Source organism: Bombyx mori, chromosome 7, assembly GCF_030269925.1.
Source record: "Bombyx mori chromosome 7, ASM3026992v2".
Classification (NCBI taxonomy): domain Eukaryota; kingdom Metazoa; phylum Arthropoda; class Insecta; order Lepidoptera; family Bombycidae; genus Bombyx; species Bombyx mori.
The window spans coordinates 10650712-10669462 of NC_085113.1; the positions used below are offsets into that span (position 1 = coordinate 10650712).

An 18751-nucleotide genomic window follows, 5' to 3' on the forward strand; every position below is an offset into this window, starting at 1 on the left:
TTACGCAAATTATAATTTTGCGGGTTTGATTTTTATTACACGATGTTATTACTTCACCGTGGAAGTCAATCGTGAATCAATTAAGTACGTATTTCATTAGAAAAATTGATAGCCGCCTGCGGGAGTCGAACACCGTTGCATCGCTACATACGAATGCACCGGACGTCTTATCCTTTAGACTGCGACGACTTCGCATAAATTGGGCCAGCTGCGAAACTCAAGCGAATACATCATTCAGTGGAATCATTACAAACTGTTATTAGGGTTCCCTTTTTGGTGCAAATTTATTAGAATTTTTTAATGTCAGTTTGTCTACTGAAGCCGTCGTGGATTATAGAATAAGACGACCGGTGTACTCTTATTGAACAACGCGACAATGCTGGTGTTAAAATCCGGCAGGATGGTATCAATTTCATAAGAAAATATTGCTCATTTTTTTAAGTACTTTTTTTCAATGTTTGACACAACGAATAAATCTATACATATAAAGTTTATTTGTATGTATAGATTATTTTCGCAAGCGTTCTCATATTATTCCAGCCCATTTACTCGATATAGTGTTTCGGAGCCTGTTACCCTAAAAAGCCTCGGATTTTGAATTAGCTTGGCTTTCGGAGCCTCAGGGGGATACCCGACAAAGATTTATCGAGTAAACCTTACATTGAGAAAGATTACCCGTGCCTTAAGATTTTTGTTTTGTGTTCTAATTAAAAGTATGCGACCCAAAACGCCTAAGACCGAGTCTTGTTACAGTGCTTGTAATCTAATATCTATAGATTAATACGTGAAGCAAAAACTTTGTACCCCTTTTTACGAAAATTGCGCGGACGGAGGAGTACGAAACTTCTCACACTTAAGGAGAATATAGAGAAGGAGTGCAGAATGCTAATATTTTTTTAAAATAATGCATTAATAATACATTAAATCAATAAAAAAAATATTACACATACTACAATGTATTTGACACACAAATATTGTATTTGACGCACAAACATATAGACACTCTGTGTTTATTGTCAAACTTTTGTTATTGCTCAAAGTCTGTGGTCAAATAAAGAATAAGTTAATATATTGTTTATCTTTAATATTATTTATCTATAGTGCAGTCTTGGCAAAATCTGTGACAATAGAAGAAGGTACTATGGTCGAAGACTATTATAATATTCAAACATATAATTTCAATTAATTATAGTCGAATTTCGACTATTGCGGAACTACTAGTTATAATTAGTACGTAATAATTTTCATTTTCCAGTCCTTCACGCGTCCAATGATCGGAAACGCTGGAAAGACCTAATAAAAAATAAAACCTGTCTGAACATGATGGCGACGACCCTAAGCAGCGAGAAAACGACGCGAGAATGACGAGGAGATTTTTATTTTAACATTTCGTTAAATACGTTTTAAATATTCCATAGTGTTCGTGCTGACGGTAGTTGGTCAGGCTGACGGGAGAAGATCACGCGGGCGCTCACCTACCCGCTGGTATGATCTAGTAAAGACGCTCACAGGCCTACCAATAACCGAGGTTATAAAAACCGCCGAGGATAGGAAGACGTGGGGAAGCATTATGCTTCGAGTGGTCCGCATTTCAAATTAGACACGATCTTTAGTAAAGAAGAGACCGACTCAGAAGAAGAAGTTCGTGATCACGAACGACCAGTCATTCCAATACTGCTCGACCTTTGCTTCTTTACGAAATTCAAGAACATTTTAAAAAAAAATTCATTTACCACGTAAATATGACGTGTATACGAGTAGATGTTGAAGTTTTTTCAGCTAAAAACAGACGGAGAAAATGCATTATCCGTCGACATTTGAACGTTGTGGTAAAACAATTAACTACATCGGAAATGAAAATAGTATTACACCGTAAAATTAGCTTTTTATTTTTATAATTTATACGCTAAAATGAAGAAGAACAAACTGATAATATGCCCAGTGAGACAGTCTTTACTGGTAGTAAGACCTCTTGTGAGTCCGCATGGGTAGGCAGGGTGGTGGCCTGCCTATTTCTGCCGTGAAGTAGTAATGCGTTTCGGTTTGGGTGGGGCAGCCGTTGTAACTACACAGAGACCTTAGAAGTTGTGTCTCAAGGTGGGTGGCGCTTTTACATTGTAGATTTTTATTTGCTCCAGTAATCACTTAACACCAGGTGGGCTGTGAGCTCGTGCACACATCTAAGCAATAAAAAAAGTACTCGTATCGAGTATTGCGACAAGCCCGAACAATCAGATAGGTAACAATTTATTCAAAAGAAAATACATACTTATATCTTAGACCTTAGAACTTATATCTCAAGGTGGGTGACGCATTTACATTGTAGATGTCTATGGGCTCCAGTAACCATTTAACACCAGGTGGGCTCTGAGGACGTCCATCCACGAAAGCAATAAAAAAAAAGTTAAGGATTTTTATAGCTTTTAGTCAAAATCCTTAAGACAAACCAGTTACCATCATCCTGCCTATTTCTACCGCAATGTGTCCTGATAAATGCGTTTCGATTTAAAGGACACCTCTTACACAATATAATTTAAAACCCCTTCAAATCTCAAATCTCAAATTTTTTAATAGCAAATGGGTCATTAACGCACCAAACCCCATCAACGCAAAAATAAAATCTGCCCACAAAGGTGATTAAACGAGACACGGTAGGCAATATAAAAATATTTTTTCTCCATATTCGCTTCTCTTCACAAGATAATATTAGTGATAAAGCTATTCATCTGGCCCTATTCAAACTCCCACGATTTATATTCTAGCCACATTCTACATACAATAAGGCCCTTGCACGATACACATACTATTCGAACACATTGGATGGAATGGATGAATGGATCCACGTTGTTATAGAAAGCAAAATTTGATACCAACCTTGATCTTTGGACAAGTAGTTACTGAATTGGATTACTGTACAAAGATACTTGGATCTTATAACGGCCAAGGCCAATTAGTATGTGTAATAAATAAAAGTTAATACACTTTACCAAAGCACATACATACGTTTACGAAAATTCCCAAGACCTAGTCTTGGGCTTACTGACTAACACTACTTTAGTACGTATATAAATATGGATAAAGAGATTTTCTAAATTAGAAATTGTATTTTGTATGTTTGTGTAGCTTTTAATATATTATATACTAGCGACCCGCCCTCGCTTCGCTTCGGAAACATTAAAACACACATGAAGCAAAAAAAATATATATATAAAAAAAAAAAAAAAAAAAGTTGCCTATGTTCATCAGGGACAATATCGGCTTCTAATGGAAAAAAAATTTTTCAAATCGGTCCAGTAGTTTCGGAGCCTATTCGAAACAAACAAACAAACAAATCTTTCCTCTTTATAATATTAGCATAGATGTTACCGAATGTCACTATTTAATTAACTGGAAATAGTTAAAATTAACTGTTTCCTTGATGTTACGCATGTCAACAACTGTTTAAGACGGTATTCAAGAGAATTCATGACTATGCTGCCCCGACTTTCTCCTTCAAATACGAGTGACTATTGTCGTACAAAACATTCTGGCTCGAACAGTCTAACGGAGCGGAGCTCTCTGTTGCTATCGCTGTACACTTGAAGTGGAATAAATGGAATTCATTGGAAAAGTGACTCTTAATTACTGTCAATATGGAAGGCAATGATAATGATGAAGAGAATGGCGTCATCAACGCTGACGTCATCATTTTAAGAACACCATGGAACCAGCCTTACAGCCTTACCAGCCTTAAAGCCAGTAAATGAGTGGACGAGCTCGCGGCCCACCTGATGTCTAAGTGGTAACCGGAGCTCATAGATATCTACAACGTAAATACCGCCACCTACCCTGAGATATCTAAGATCTCAGTTTTTACAATACAACGGTTGCCCCGCCCTTGAAACCGAAACGCATTACCGATTCACTACAGTAATAGGCACCATGGAAGGATGCAGGACCCCATCATATTATGTATTTTCTCAAGAAAGTCTCATTGAGATCATCAGCCTCATCATTGAGGATTATTGACGCAAGGAGGAAGCATCTACTCGTGCAGACTCACAAGACGTCCTATCACCAGTAATAAATGTCCAACGAATAGATTTTTACTGTTAGCATTGTTAACCAGCGCGGGTCTATCCTGCCTACATCAGTCGCGATAGAGTCCCGCGTAAATATTTCCGCAAAAACTTAATTTAAAAATAGAAAAAAAAAACTAACGGAAAGCTCGCATACGTAATTTAAATTGAAAATCGCTGTGGAATATAAACATACCTCTTATCTATATATTAATACGTGAAGCAAAAACTTTGTATCCCTTTTTACGAAAATTGCGCGGATGGAGGAGTATGAAATTTTGCACACTTATAGAGAATATAGAGAAGAAAAAGGCAGCTTATCGAGAGGTCTTATGAGTTCGGCACCCCGATGGTCATATTTTTTATTGATTACAGTAAAGCCTTTGATTGCGTCAAATAGAATCACCTGTGGAAAATACTAACAGATTTAGGAGTATCGCAACATCTGGTCCTATATAATTTTACATCAAATGATTATTTGCCACAAAACTGACAAGTTAATAGGAAGTATTGACTTCTATCTATATATTAATACGTGAAGCAAAAACTTTGTATCCCTTTTTACGAAAATTGCGCGGATGGAGGAGTATGAAATTTTGCACACTTATAGAGAATATAGAGAAGAAGTGCACAATGCTATTTTTTTTTTAAATAATGCATAAAACATACATTAAATCAATAAAGAAAACATTACACACACTACATACCATGTATTTGACGCACACACGCATGCATACTATTTATTGGCAAACTTTTGTTCTTGACGTCTGTTGTCAAATTGAGAATAGATTATTTATTGTTTGTCTTTGTTAATATTTTTTATAATGTAGTCTTGGCGAAATTTGTGATTATAGAAGTATAAAATACAATCAAAATAGTGTACAAACCTACAATTCCAATTAATTATAGTCGAATTTCGACTACTGCGGGACCACTAGTTTTTATAAATTTGCAACACATAATACCTGTGAAGCTACTAACGTTTTAATTAATTACGCACATAAATCATTAAGTGTGTCAACTAATTATCTTATTACAAGATGCGGTGAGCTTATTAAAGCGAGATAAGTAATAACAGTGTAATAACAATTTGAAGTTTTGTTTTTTTAGCTTCTTTTTTATTTTATTACGTAGATGCGTGAACGAGCTCATCGCTCGTCTGATGTGAAGTGGTTACTGGAGTCCTTAATCACCACAACGTGAATTCTGCCACAAAAAAATATAATTTGCGTAATTACTGGTGGTAGGACCTCTTGTGAGTACGCGCGGGTGGGTACCACCACCCTGCCCATTTCTGCCATGAAGCAGTAATGCGTTCCGGCCTGAAGGGTGGGGCAGCCGTGTAAGAGACGTTAGAATTTATATCTCAAGGTGGGTGGCGCGTTTACGTTGTAGATGTCCATGGGCTCCAGTAACCACTTAACACCAGGTGGCATGTGAGCTCGTCCACCCATCTAAGCTAAAGAAAAATAAAAAAATTAAAAATACTTCATATCACAAACGCAATTAGTTCAACCTTGAACTCCTCGTCTTATCAAGTTTGATAATTTTCGTAACAGAAAAAGAAATGGAACGAAAGAGAAATATTAGATTGGAAAGGCTCGACGAGCGAATTAACCCACAGATACAGCCCACTGAGTTTCTCACTGGATATTCTCAGTGGGGCGCGTTTCCGATTCGGTGGTAGATTCTGGCGAAGCACTGCTCTTGCAGGGTCAGTGTTAGCAACACTCCGATTTGAGCCCCGTGAGCTCACCTACATGTTAGGGCGAAGCTGAAACAGCCTCTCAAGGCTATCAACATCATCATTATCATCAGCCTGCGGCAGTCCACTGCTGAACATAGGCCTCCCCCAAAGCTCGCCACTGAACCCGATCTTCGGTTAAAGGAGATAATTAGCATAGGTAGGAAAAAAAGGCAGCTTATCGAGAGGTCTTATGAGTTCGGCACCCCGATGGTCATATTTTTTATTGATTACAGTAAAGCCTTTGATTGCGTCAAATAGAATCACCTGTGGAAAATACTAACAGATTTAGGAGTATCGCAACATCTGGTCCTATATAATTTTACATCAAATGATTATTTGCCACAAAACTGACAAGTTAATAGGAAGTATTGACTTCTATCTATACATTAATACGTGAAGCAAAAACTTTGTATCCTTTTTTACGAAAATTGCGCGGACGGAGGAGTATGAAATTTTCCACACTTATAGAGAATATAGAGAACAAGTACACAATGCTAATATTTTTTTTTAAATAATGCATAAAAGATACATTAAATCAATAAAGAAAACATTACACATACTACATACCATGAATTTGACGCACACACGCATGCATACTATTTATTGTCAAACTTTTGTTCTTGACGTCTGTTGTCAAATTGAGATTAAATATTGTTTGTCTTTGTTAATATTTTTTATATTGTAGTCTTGGCGAAATTTGTGATTATAGAAGTATAAAATACAATCATAATAGTGTACAAACTTATAATTCCAATTAATCATAGTCGAATTTTGACTACTACGGGACCTCTAGTTTTGAGAAAAACACAACCTATATTTTCTTTAACTCAAAGCTTACCCAATGAAAACTCACGCTGCAAAATCACAAACAATAAGTTAGTTTCACTTAAGTTTCTTAACTAAAGTCCCTAGCTGTATCAACAAAGGTGCAAAGTTACTGAGTATTGTGTTAGAACTACAATAAAAAGATTATTATATAGTGTTCTCAGATTCTACGTGCAAATTTTAAAAACATCATAAAAGGTTTATTTGAAATTTTAGACATTTTGTCATCTTTTTAATACGCTTTTATTAGCTTCAGACGTATGTATGCTAGTATATAACGGAATATTTGAACATGATTTTGACCCCCTTCAAAACTTCGGATTAATTCGAAATTTGGTATACTTATTAAGGAACGATGACAATTCAATGTTTAAAAAAATTGAAAAAATAAATGGAAAAAATTGAAATTCAACTTAAAAATGAAAAATAAATAATAGTTTAAGTAATAAATTAATAATAGTTTAGTCTTAAGGAGGTAAGTGACTCCATTGCACTGCATAATGAATATCCAATCCATCAAACAAGAATGCAAGTCTCCTTCGCGGCAGAATTTGACAAGAAGTCGGTACGAATAATTAAGCATAATTATCTGTGCTGTGGTTGGATAACTTGATATAATCTCTACATCGTGGAATTCAATCGTGAGCATAATCGGCATAATCATATCACTCTCGATACGAAAACACTGAGTACAATCAGACACGAAAACTTGTTTGTATGAAGGGCATAATAAAAGCTCCTTCCAGTTCCTGACACCGATAGCTTTGAGGTCGTGCTCTAAGCTTGAACAGAGCAGGGTGGGAACCCTGGGAAACTGCTCTGGGCTGTAAGGCCTAAGATGATGATGATGATGTTAATAATCTTGAATGCTGCATACCGTGTGACATGAGACAGAAAAACTAGCTCACAATAATAGCTACCTAGTATTTAAATATTTGTCAAAACTATTCCACTTACCTAATGCGAAATCACAGGCGGGACCGAGGAAGACATGGGCGCAGTCGTTATACGCGTCGATGGCGGAAATGACAGCATATGCTGCATCGCAATCTGTGACGTCATAAGTCTGCCACTCGAAGCCGACCCACGAGGGAAAGGCATCCTGGACCGCCGGATGCTGCATAGCCAGCTCCAACACTGGCTCCACCTGTGTATCGATTTACTAGATCAGTTCGTGATTCGTCACTGCATGATGTCTTAGGGGGAGGAAGGAGGGAGGGAGGGAGAGCATCATCCTATCTAATCTCATGGTTTCCGTAAAAGGATGCGTAGGAGAAAGAGTGGCAACTCTTTTTAAGTACTATGCCAGCGTAATGCAATCTCCAAATAGTATTGTTACGCCGGTAAGAGTAACGCCTACTATTTTTTTTTATTGCTTAGATGGGTGGACGATCTCACAGTCCACCTGGTGTTAAGTGGTTACTGGAGCCCATAGACATCTACAACGTAAATGCGCCACCCACCTTGAGATATAAGTTCTAAGGTCTCCGTATAGTTACAACGGCTGCCCCACCCTTCAAACCAAAACGCATTACTGCTTAACGGCAGAAATAGGCAGGGTGGTGGTACCTATTCGTGCGAAGTCCAAGAGGTCCTACCACCAGTGATTACGCAAATTATAATTTTGCCGGTTGATTTTTATTACACGGTGTTATTCCTTCACCGTGGAAGTCAATCGTGAACATTTGTTGAGTACTTATTTCATTAGAAAATTTTCGGGATTGGTTGGTTTAATGCCTAAAAGCAACGCACTATGAATAAACGCAGAGGTTCCAGATAGTATGAATAAATTCCGCTCCAGTGGCGCGAGGTGCTCCGTTAAAAATTGGAAGAATGGATCATAGGCCGTATTAATATTCTGCGTATTTCTGCCACTCACTTCAACTATACTTGAGACCATAGAACTTATATCTCAAGGTGGGTGGCGCATTTACGTTGTAGATGTCTATGGACTCCAGCTATCACTCAATATCATATTATTAGAGGCGACTTCCTCTTAAGTCAAAGTCGATGGGCGGAGCCATTGACGACGAGCACTCACGTGGACTCGTGACGTCATCTGGAGGGGCAACTCGTCATCTGGAGGGGCAACCGACCGACCAGCGAGGATATCACGCCACCTCGGATCACTTTTGCTGGAAGCGCGCGCAGCGTTCACTTGTCTTAGATTTAATATTCTGTGTCGATCGTTCCAACCCACTTTTGTATTTTTTTATTTATTCAAATTATTAAGCCGTTGCTAAAATCAGAAGTGGGATAGGGCTTGTGCCCTATCCGCTTTTGGGTTATCCTGGCGTACAGTTTATTTTTAAAATTTGCATTAAATTAACAACGTAATGACCGATATACGTGTAACTGGAAGCAGGGTAGGAGGACGCTCGCATTCGCCGAATGTTCGAGACCAATATTGGAGAATAATATTGGCGCGTTTAATTGCTTAAAACTCAAATGTGAAGGTCGCAGATAGAAGACGCACGTCCCTCGACCGCGGACGGTGGTGGCGCCGGACCCGTGGTGGCGTTGGGAATCACATCACCGCCGCCGTCAGAGTCCCGCGCGTACGACGCTACAGACAGGATCATCGGAGCATTAAGTGCACTGTCCAAAGTAAGGTCGAACCATTTTTATATTTCTAATTTTGACCCCAGCGTTAATGATATCGATTCTTGGTGCGAAGTAGATTTTTTTTGTCGGATACCCTCTTATGAAATGTAATAAATCACCAAGTAACTAGCTCAACGACTTTATCACAACCGACCTTACGGTCTATTTTTATTGACGCGATAGAACATGCTGGAGACTGAATGCTCAGTTTCGATGGGTGAAAATAACATTCGAAGGGTTCAAAATGTTACTAGTCGGCACACTCCATCAATACGTCAATTAGACAACAGTCCGACTGTCCAGGTCGGTGATCATGCAAACGGGACGCCGTGTTGTTCCATCGCCGTGTCGATTGTACCCGCGTTTGAGAATAGATGTAAAATAGTTCCACCACGCGTTGTGACAATAAAAAGGCAACTACCACATCAGCACGGAAGTTAACCGAATCCATTAGATTCGTAAATTCAGATCGAGCTCATGGTTACTTTATTTCTAAGTTTTACCCTGCCGTGTAATACATAGACACATTGTGTAAGGAAGTAGAATGGACTAGATCCTTAACTGGGAAGGCACTGAGTATTTGTCACGAGTTTTGGGCTGTCTTAAGAGTGATGAGCGTACTTGGTTACACGTGTGATTGTCTAGTGACCAGACGTGGGGTAACTTCGTAAAAGACTTTAAGCCGTTGTGTCCGCGAAAGTTAGAGTATGCCAATATTCTTTATAATGCTATGCAATTAGCATCAGATTGCTTTGCCTCATACGTCGAGTGCGCCAGGAGATCGTTGCTCTGTATTAAGATGGTCAGAGGTCTGACTGACAAACTCGGAACTTTAATAATGATACGGGGCATAATGGGCCCTCTGGTTGACTCGCGAACGCTAGTCTACAGATTCACGAGTTGATTTAATTTTTGGTGGAGGTCAGGTTAGGCCGAGTCCTCGTAGGGTTCAGGCACTAGTTGAGTCACCAGTGACGCGTAATGTCAAACATTCTTGGGGTTGACTGCATGCTCGCAGAGATTTACGTGGTAACATAGTTCACGTAGATGTTGTAACGTGGTAACATAGTTCACGCAGAGATTTACGTGGTAACATAGTTCACGTAGATGTTGGAACGTGGTAACATAGTTCACGCAGAGATTTACGTGGTAACATAGTTCACGTAGATGTTGTACCGTGGTAACCTAGTTCACGTATATGTTATGACGTGGTAACAAAGTTCACGTAAAGGTGTGACGTGGTAACGCAGTTCACGTTACGAGTGTATTAGCTTGACATGTTAACTTGGCCATGTCAACCAGACTTTACTCTCACAGTATATTATACACCCGATATGGTAACAGTGCCGTGTCGTCAGTACATCTAACGTAACTCAACAAGAGCCTACTATACATGAACACACTGAAATGTGATGTAAAATGCTCACAAGAACTACTAACTTTTACTAATGGTTCATGGTACCAAAATCATGATTGTAATGCAAACAATCTATTTCTATGACGATATCATAGAACACCCCGATAGCAACGCTGTGCACACAGTGAGTCCTGCATCGTCAGAGATTGAAGACGGTCATGACATCGAGGTGAACGTGGACGTCCACCAGTCAGGAGAGGCCGTATTAGAGGCGACTTCCTCTTAAGTCAAAGTCGATGGGCGGAGCCATTGACGACGAGCACTCACGTGGACTCGTGACGTCATCTGGAGGGGCAACTCGTCATCTGGAGGGGCAACCGACCGACCAGCGAGGATATCACGCCACCTCGGATCACTTTTGCTGGAAGCGCGCGCAGCGTTCACTTGTCTTAGATTTAATATTCTGTGTCGATCGTTCCAACCCACTTTTGTATTTTTTTATTTATTCAAATTATTAAGCCGTTGCTAAAAATATAATATAATCAATCAGGTGGGCTGAAAGCTGGTCTACCTGTGAGGCGGTGGATATATTCTTGGCTATTACTAGGGCTTGAGCTCACCTACCCGTCCAGGCGTAGTTAAAATAACCCCTTAGGCTACCAGTAATAATACCAGAAAGAAATAAAATAAAAGTACATTTTAATTTTGCATAAAAAGGTATAGATAGATCCGTTATCGGTTTATGGATATTTTAGTAACACGAGATTGTATTATTACAACAGAACAATCGATCTGTGATTAAAAGGTTCCCTGACGTAATTTGCAGTGTATATATAGGTATGTACATAGTTATATCTGGGAGCCTCGAGCGTTCGTCTTTTGAATGTACCCTTCCCAAATTAAAATAAAACCCTCAACAATATTCGTCAGGCTACCGGGAGTTTCCCTTTTAACCGACTTCAAAAGAGTTGGAAGTTATCGACCGCCTTTTTTTCAATAACTTTTTTTCTACGTGAATCAATTTTGTTGATTCCTTAGTTTTTTTGCAAGTGCTGTGCTTCTCATGTGGTCTAATTTAATCAAGATGTGATCAGTAAGTTTGGAGTTATATTTTAAAACGCATTTCTAATTAACTTCGATGAAATTGATGAATATTTCATGTTATTTTGTTAAAATCGGTCACAGTCGGTTAAAGGCGGTCACATCCCACCTGGTGTTAAGTGGTTACTGGAGCCCATAGACATCTACAATGCAAATGCGCCACACACCTTGAGATATAAGTTGTAAAGTCTCAGTATAGTTACAACGGCTGCCCCACCCTTCAAACCAAACCGCATTACTGCTTCACGGCAGAAATAGACAGGGCGGTGGAGGTGGTACCTACCCGTGCCGACGCACAAGAGGTCCTACCACCAGTAATGAAAGACATAAGGAAGTATATGCCGAAAGTATATACTGACGAACAAAAGGGAATGCAATGTTGCTGTCGAGGATATCGAAGAAAGAGCAAAGTGGAGGAGTAGATTAAGGAAAGTTCACCCCACCAAAATTTGGGATAAATAACTAGGAAGAGAGAAAGAGATTTCCCGGAACAGACGTCATTTACTCAAATATTGTGTACATTGACACGATCGCGTCGTCTCTATGATCTAATCATGAATAAACGCGATGTAATAAACTATTCAGTCACCCCACGTCCGATATTCTCAACAGAGTCGAGGTTATCATTGTCTTTACGATGGAAAGAAATGATTCAATGTCTGAGCAGATAGCTTATTACTGTCGAGACTAATTGATAAGGAATGTCTGTTTTCGATGGGTTTGTTTGTTTTGTATTGGCTAACGAGACATTGATAATGAAAGGCTATCTTTTTTTTCTTACCTAAAATATAGTATAATTGGTAGCCTAAGGGTCTATATGAACCACTCAGGTAGGTGAGGTAACAGGCTCAGTCTGAGAGAATTGCTAACACTAGCATTTTTTTTATTGCTTAAATGGGTGGACGAGCTCACAGCCCACCTGGTGTTAAGTGATTACTGGGGCCCATAGACATCTACGACATAAATGCGCCACCCACCTTGAGATATAAGTTCTAAGGTCTCAGTATAGTTACACCGGCTGCCCCACCCTTCAAACCGAAACGCATTACTGCTTCACGGCAGAAATAGGCAGGGTCGTGGTACCTACCCGTGCGGACTCACAAGAGGTCCTACCACCAGTAATTACGCAAATTATAATTTTGCGGGTTTGATTTTTATTACACGATGTTATTCCTTCACCGTGATAGAGCTAGTGTTTCGCTGAATCTACCACCGGATCGAAATCGCGAGCAGATCCGCCAAGAAATTTACTGGGTTAAAAGGCCTATAAACATCATTACGTGAGTTGACTTGAGGGATGGGGGCGAATTCTCAGTTGTATTGTGTATAATGAATGGCTTTTCTATAATTCAAAACGAAATGCATGACTGTGTGGAGGTATTAGGCGGAATTTTGGTACGTGCCCGCATTACCACAAATAGGAATTCTACATTATTACTTTTTTTTATTTCTGGAAAATATAAACAAATAAAAATACTTTTACAGTTCAATCTCGCGCTTTGAATACTTTAGTTAGTTACAAATTATTTTTATAGTAAAAGTTAACTTGTTATAGCGAAATAGACGGTAATTAACTAGCACAATGTTTGAATGTGAACGAATAATTACATTAGTCGTCCCACGTGATCACGAAAACTGTAAACTACATTCAAAACATCGGAAATAATGTAGTGACTGAGCTGTAAAATTAGTTTGTTTACGACTGGTGAAAAGCGAAACAAACACAATTATAATTGTAGTTTCTTGAGCGGAATATTTCCTTCTTCAAACGAGTTTTAAAATCAGTTTAAGTGATGGGGCTGTCCTCTTCAGATTGCTCATGTTCGACAGCGTCGATGACAACTCTGCATCAGACCATTACTGGTAGTAGAGCATGTTTTAAACGCGCATAATCAGGTACCAACACCGTGGCTATTTCTCCCGGGAAGCAGTCGTGAAATGAACCGTCTTAACAGTAACTATATTCAGTACAGTAACTATAGTGATTTATATACGACGGATTAGGCTGGTACCGTGGTGTTTTTAATATATGACGTCCACGTTGCTGACGCCATTCTCATCATTATTATTGCCTTCCATAGTAACAGTAATTAAGACTCAGTTTTCCAATGAACTCCATTTATTACATTTCAAGTGTACAACGATAACAAGAGAGAGCTCCGCTCCGGTCGGCTGCTCGAGTCGGAATTATTTTAATAGCTCGTATTTGTAGCAGAAAGTGGGGGTATGTCTTAATGATATATCCTCTTGAATACCGTCTTATTAGACAGTTGTTGATGTGCGTAATATTAAGAAAAGAGTTAAATTTAACCATTTTTAGTTAACTAAATAGTGACATTTGCGCCGACATATATATATTACACAATTATTTATCACCAACTTATACTTGCAATCGCTTGGAAAAAGTGAAGAATTCTTGTGTCTTTTTTTTCATTCCACTGTGTATTAAGTAATAGTCCTTTCAACGTCATTGCCTTGTAAATGGCATTGTTCGTCTGAATACATTTGATACATTTTCTTTTGTGTATGACGCACAGTCCATTGATTCCGTAGCGAAAACCGTTAAGTACCAAGTATAAATTTGGCAAAATATCGCAGGAACTTAGACATCTGGCTCATGGAACAGCTCTACCGTAACACGTTCATAGGTTTAATAATGTTGGTAATTTGGGCATTTTTTTATATTTATCACTTAGGAATAAGCTGGTGTTAAGTGGTTACCGGAGCCGATAGAAATCAATAATGGCGCCACCTACCCAGTTTTTTTTTATTGCTTATATTTGTGAACGAGCTCACAGCCCACATGAGTAACTATACTTGAGATCTTAGAACTTATATCTCAAGGTGGGTGGCGCATTTATGTTGTAGATGTCTATGGGCTCCAGTAACCGTTTAACAGTAGGTGGGCTGAGAGCTCGTCCACCCATCTAAGTAATAAAAAAAAACTGATGATAAGTGGTTACCTGAGCCCATAGACATCTACAACGTAAATGTCGGCACCCACCTTGAGATATGAGTTTCAGTACAGTACAACGGCTGCCCTACTCGTTAAGCAGAAACACATTTCTGCTTCACGGCAGAAATAGGCAGGGTGGTGGTTCCTACCCGTGCGGACTCACAAAACGTCCCACCACCAGTAAGTATCTATGTATGTGTGTCTCAATTGTTTTTTATAACCACTGCGATAACTTAATGACTCGCGAAACATTACATTGTGTCTATACTCACAGCACCGATACACGCTCCGAACGTTATGTTCTTCGGGAGAAGTAGGGCAGCTTTGATCTTACAGTTGCCCTGCTTGTCGCAGAGACGATCGCAATCGCGGAGCCGAGGTTTCTCCCCGCGGCAGTTCTGCGATTCACCCCAAGGGATCGCGCACACCACTAGCAACACAGATAACCACATTTTCACGTTATCCACACATTGCGATCACTTCACTGCACATGACTTAACGAAGGTACACTGTGACATTTGCATCTGAAACAAAACAAAATAATGTTCATACTCTTATACTCATATAAAATCGAGGGTTGATATTGGTTGAGTGAAATTTTTGCAACTTTACAGTAGAGTCATTAAATCAAGTTTAAAATTTGGAAAGAATACCAACACATCTTCACGACTCACAAGAAATATGTTTTTTTTATTGCTTATAAGACGAGCTCATAGCCCCCCTGGTGTTAAATGGCTACTGGAGCCCATAGACATCTACAACGTAAATGCGCCATCCACCTTGAGATATAAGTTTTAAGTTCTCAAGTATAGTTTTTGTCCTCTTTTGTTTTTTTTTTTTTTTTTTATGATTGAATGTTTACTGGTGGCCCGAAGGCCTTTCCAGTTTCACCAGGACAGGTGGGCGAGCAAAGGCTCAGCCAAGAGGGGCGGGATTTGCTAACAACTGCCCGAGCGCCTCCGAAGGAGACCAAACAACTCAAGAGCAATTGTTTCGCGAATGAATCTACTACCGGATCGGAATCGCGACCCGCTGAGAAGATCCGGCGAGAAACTCAGCGGGCTGATGCATAGGTTAGGTTGCACGTCGACCTCTTTGTCGAGTTCGACGAGTACGGTTACCGGGGTCCCTAAGCCTGCCCCTAGTATTAGAGCTGAAGGCATCTAATGCAAAGGTTATTGGATCTGATGGATCCGTAAGGACGTGTCTAGGGCGTCGACGGTGACTGGCTCCTGCATGATCAGGATTCGGGGAGTAGTCAGCGGCGGCAACGATAAGGCGATTATCATGACGCATAGCCTTATCGAAGTATCGTTCCGACGCTGACTTCATGTATTTCCGAATTGATTCGAGGCCCAGGTCGTCGTGTAGGTCAACGTTCCTCACGAACCACGGAGCTCCGACGGCTAACCTGCAAAAGCGGGATTGTAGAGATTGAAGGGTGTCTATGTGTGTGCGGGCCGCGTGAGCGAACACCACACTCGCGTAAGTCATGACGGGCCTTATGCAAGTTTTGTAAAGTGTCACCTTGTTCCGAAGGGACATTTTACTCCGCTTACAGATCACGGGATAGAGTCTACCGAGAATAAACGCGGCACGGTCACGGACTGATTTTATATGCGGGCGGAATGTCATCGATGCATCCAGGGTAACGCCCAGGTACTTGACCTTCCTGGCCCAGGGTATGGATTGACTAAAGAGAGTAATCGGGGGTGTGAGATTCCTCCTCCTAATACGGGAGGAAATCCGTGTGGAGCTTCCCCTCTGAAATAGCACCGCAGTACTTTTCGCTGGGTTGATGTCTATGCGCCATTTTCGGAACCACTGTCCTAGGGCTAGGGCTGCGCTCTGAAGCTTCTTCGCGATTAGGGACTTATTTCTACTAGAATAGTAAACAGTCGTGTCGTCGGCGAATAAAGCTAAATGGGTCGGCGGCGACCGGGGAATGTCGTTGACGAATAAGCTAAATAGGAGGGGTGAGAGGACAGAGCCTTGCGGGACTCCAGCTGTGAGAGGTCGTGGGGAGGAGCGGGTTCCCTCGACTCGATATCGAAAAGAGCGGTTCGACAAGAAGTCCCGTATGATGAGCACGAGACTATCCGGCACGCCCATGTTGAATAGTTTGAAAATCAAACCATTGTGCCAGACTTTGTCGAACGCTTTTGCGACGTCGAAGAAGAGAGCTCCCGTGTATAGCGGTTTTGGTCGATTAAGCCCCACAAGAATGTGCTCCGTGAGGCGGTGCACCTGTTGAACGCATGAGTGATTTGTACGGAATCCGAATTGTTCATCGATGAGAATGCCCTTGGATGAGACGAAGTCTCTGAGGCGTTTGTAGAGCAGACGCTCATACAGTTTGCCTAGAGACATGAGGAGGCTAATCGGGCGGTAGCTCGTCGGATGATTTTTTGGTTTACCGGGTTTATGTATGCCGATAACGTCCGCTTCTTTCCACACCGCGGGAAAGATACAGTTCGCCATAGCGGCATTGAAAATAGATGCCAATATCACGATGAGTTGGACGGGTAGAAGTTTAATAACGCGGTTAGATATACCGTCGGAACCGGGAGCCTTGCGAGGACGTAGGTCTTTGATCAAGTCTTTAACTTCCATCGGGGTGACGGGTGGTAACGCATCCGAGGGTGGCAAGGAGGCTCTGCGTTCTACCTCACTGTCTACTAATTCTACATGAACAGGGTCCACGGATTGAGTGCTGGGCGTGCACTGGGTTTGCAATGTATCGGCCAGCAGCTCTGCTTTTTCATCATCATCGAACGCCGCGAGTCGGCCTGAGGGGCCTACGAGGGGGGGCATAGTTACTACCGTATCCGATTTGAGAGTACGAGCTAAGCGGTAGTAAGACCTTTGGGAGGGCGCGAGTCCTTCTAAGAAATCAGACCATCTGGCATCTCGGACTTCGGCGATGCGAGACTTTACGTCGCGTTGTAGGGCACGCATTCGAATACGATTTTCCGCGGTAGGATACCTGTCGTAGGCGCGTATCGAGGCGTTCTTAGCTCTAAGGAGTTCCCTAATATCGTCGGACAATTTGAAGCGGTGAAGGAAGTCCTCAGCTACAACTTGTTTCGATGACCTATCTAATGTCGAGGTGATGTGTGACGTTAAGATGTCTATGGCTTCAGCGGTATCCTGAGGAGACGGGGTAGAGTCCGGGTTAAACGGGAGCGATGGTGGATCAGATTCAGCCAGGCTGATGCCCAGCGTGTGCCAATCCACCACAGTCCTCGTGACGGGAACGGAATCGGGAGCGCGACCGAGCTTCATAACGACGGGACGGTGGTCTGAATCTAACTCTGAAACTACTTCGATCGAGTGTAAGCGCAGAGTTACGTTTTTTAATAACGCTATGTCGAGTATATCCGGGCGATGCGCGATATTTAGCGGGTAGTGAGTCGCGGTTAGCGGAGCGACGATATCGAAGGCGAGATCATCGACTAACGCGTCAAGCCGCCTGCCATTCGGGGTTGTGGTGTGTGAGTTCCACCTGACGTGTTTACAATTTAGGTCGCCCGCCAGAATGACAGAGCTTCCCATGCCGAGCAGCGCCTCGATATCACTGCTTAGAACGATCTTATCCGGTGGAAGATAAACGGACGCGATAACGATCGGCGCGTGTCCAGTCAGTGAGATTCGGCATACTGATGCTTCGATGTTAGAAAGCGCGGGGGGGTCGAGTGGGACGCAGTGCAGGGCTCGTCTATAGTAAATGACGGTACCACCACCACGAGCAGTGAGCCTATCGTTCCTAACCATGTTATAGTTCGCGATTTTAGGGTCGCGGCGCGCGGGCTTAAGCAGGGTCTCCTGCACCAAAAAGATGTCAATTTGATGGTCACGCAAAAAATCACAAACCTGATCACGTTGATTTGCGAGACCGTAAGCGTTAAAAAATCCTATCGTTACGGATAGGGGCTTTATTCTACTTATGTACGCCATTGATTACCGGCGGAGTGAGGGGAGGACGTACGTATTTAACGACGCGTATACGTCAGCGTATTCTTGCACAACGGCGATGAAGTGTTGTGCAGTGGAGGCGGCGCGAATGGCGTCACCCAAAGCATTAACACGCTCAAAGTTGATCG

The 18751-nt window shown here is 41.3% G+C and overlaps 1 protein-coding gene across 1 annotated transcript in view; it reads right to left on the minus strand.

Moving 5' to 3' along the window:
- Positions 1-18751, minus strand: part of Gcy (receptor type guanylyl cyclase) — a 311036-nt gene that overhangs the window by 241828 nt on the left and 50457 nt on the right. The window contains exons 2-3 of the mRNA XM_062669266.1: positions 14921-15172; positions 7588-7777 (exon numbers count right to left, since the gene is read on the minus strand). Coding sequence (XP_062525250.1) covers positions 7588-7777; positions 14921-15100 — 370 coding nt within the window. The 5' untranslated portion in view covers positions 15101-15172. The remainder of the gene's footprint in view (positions 1-7587; positions 7778-14920; positions 15173-18751) is intronic.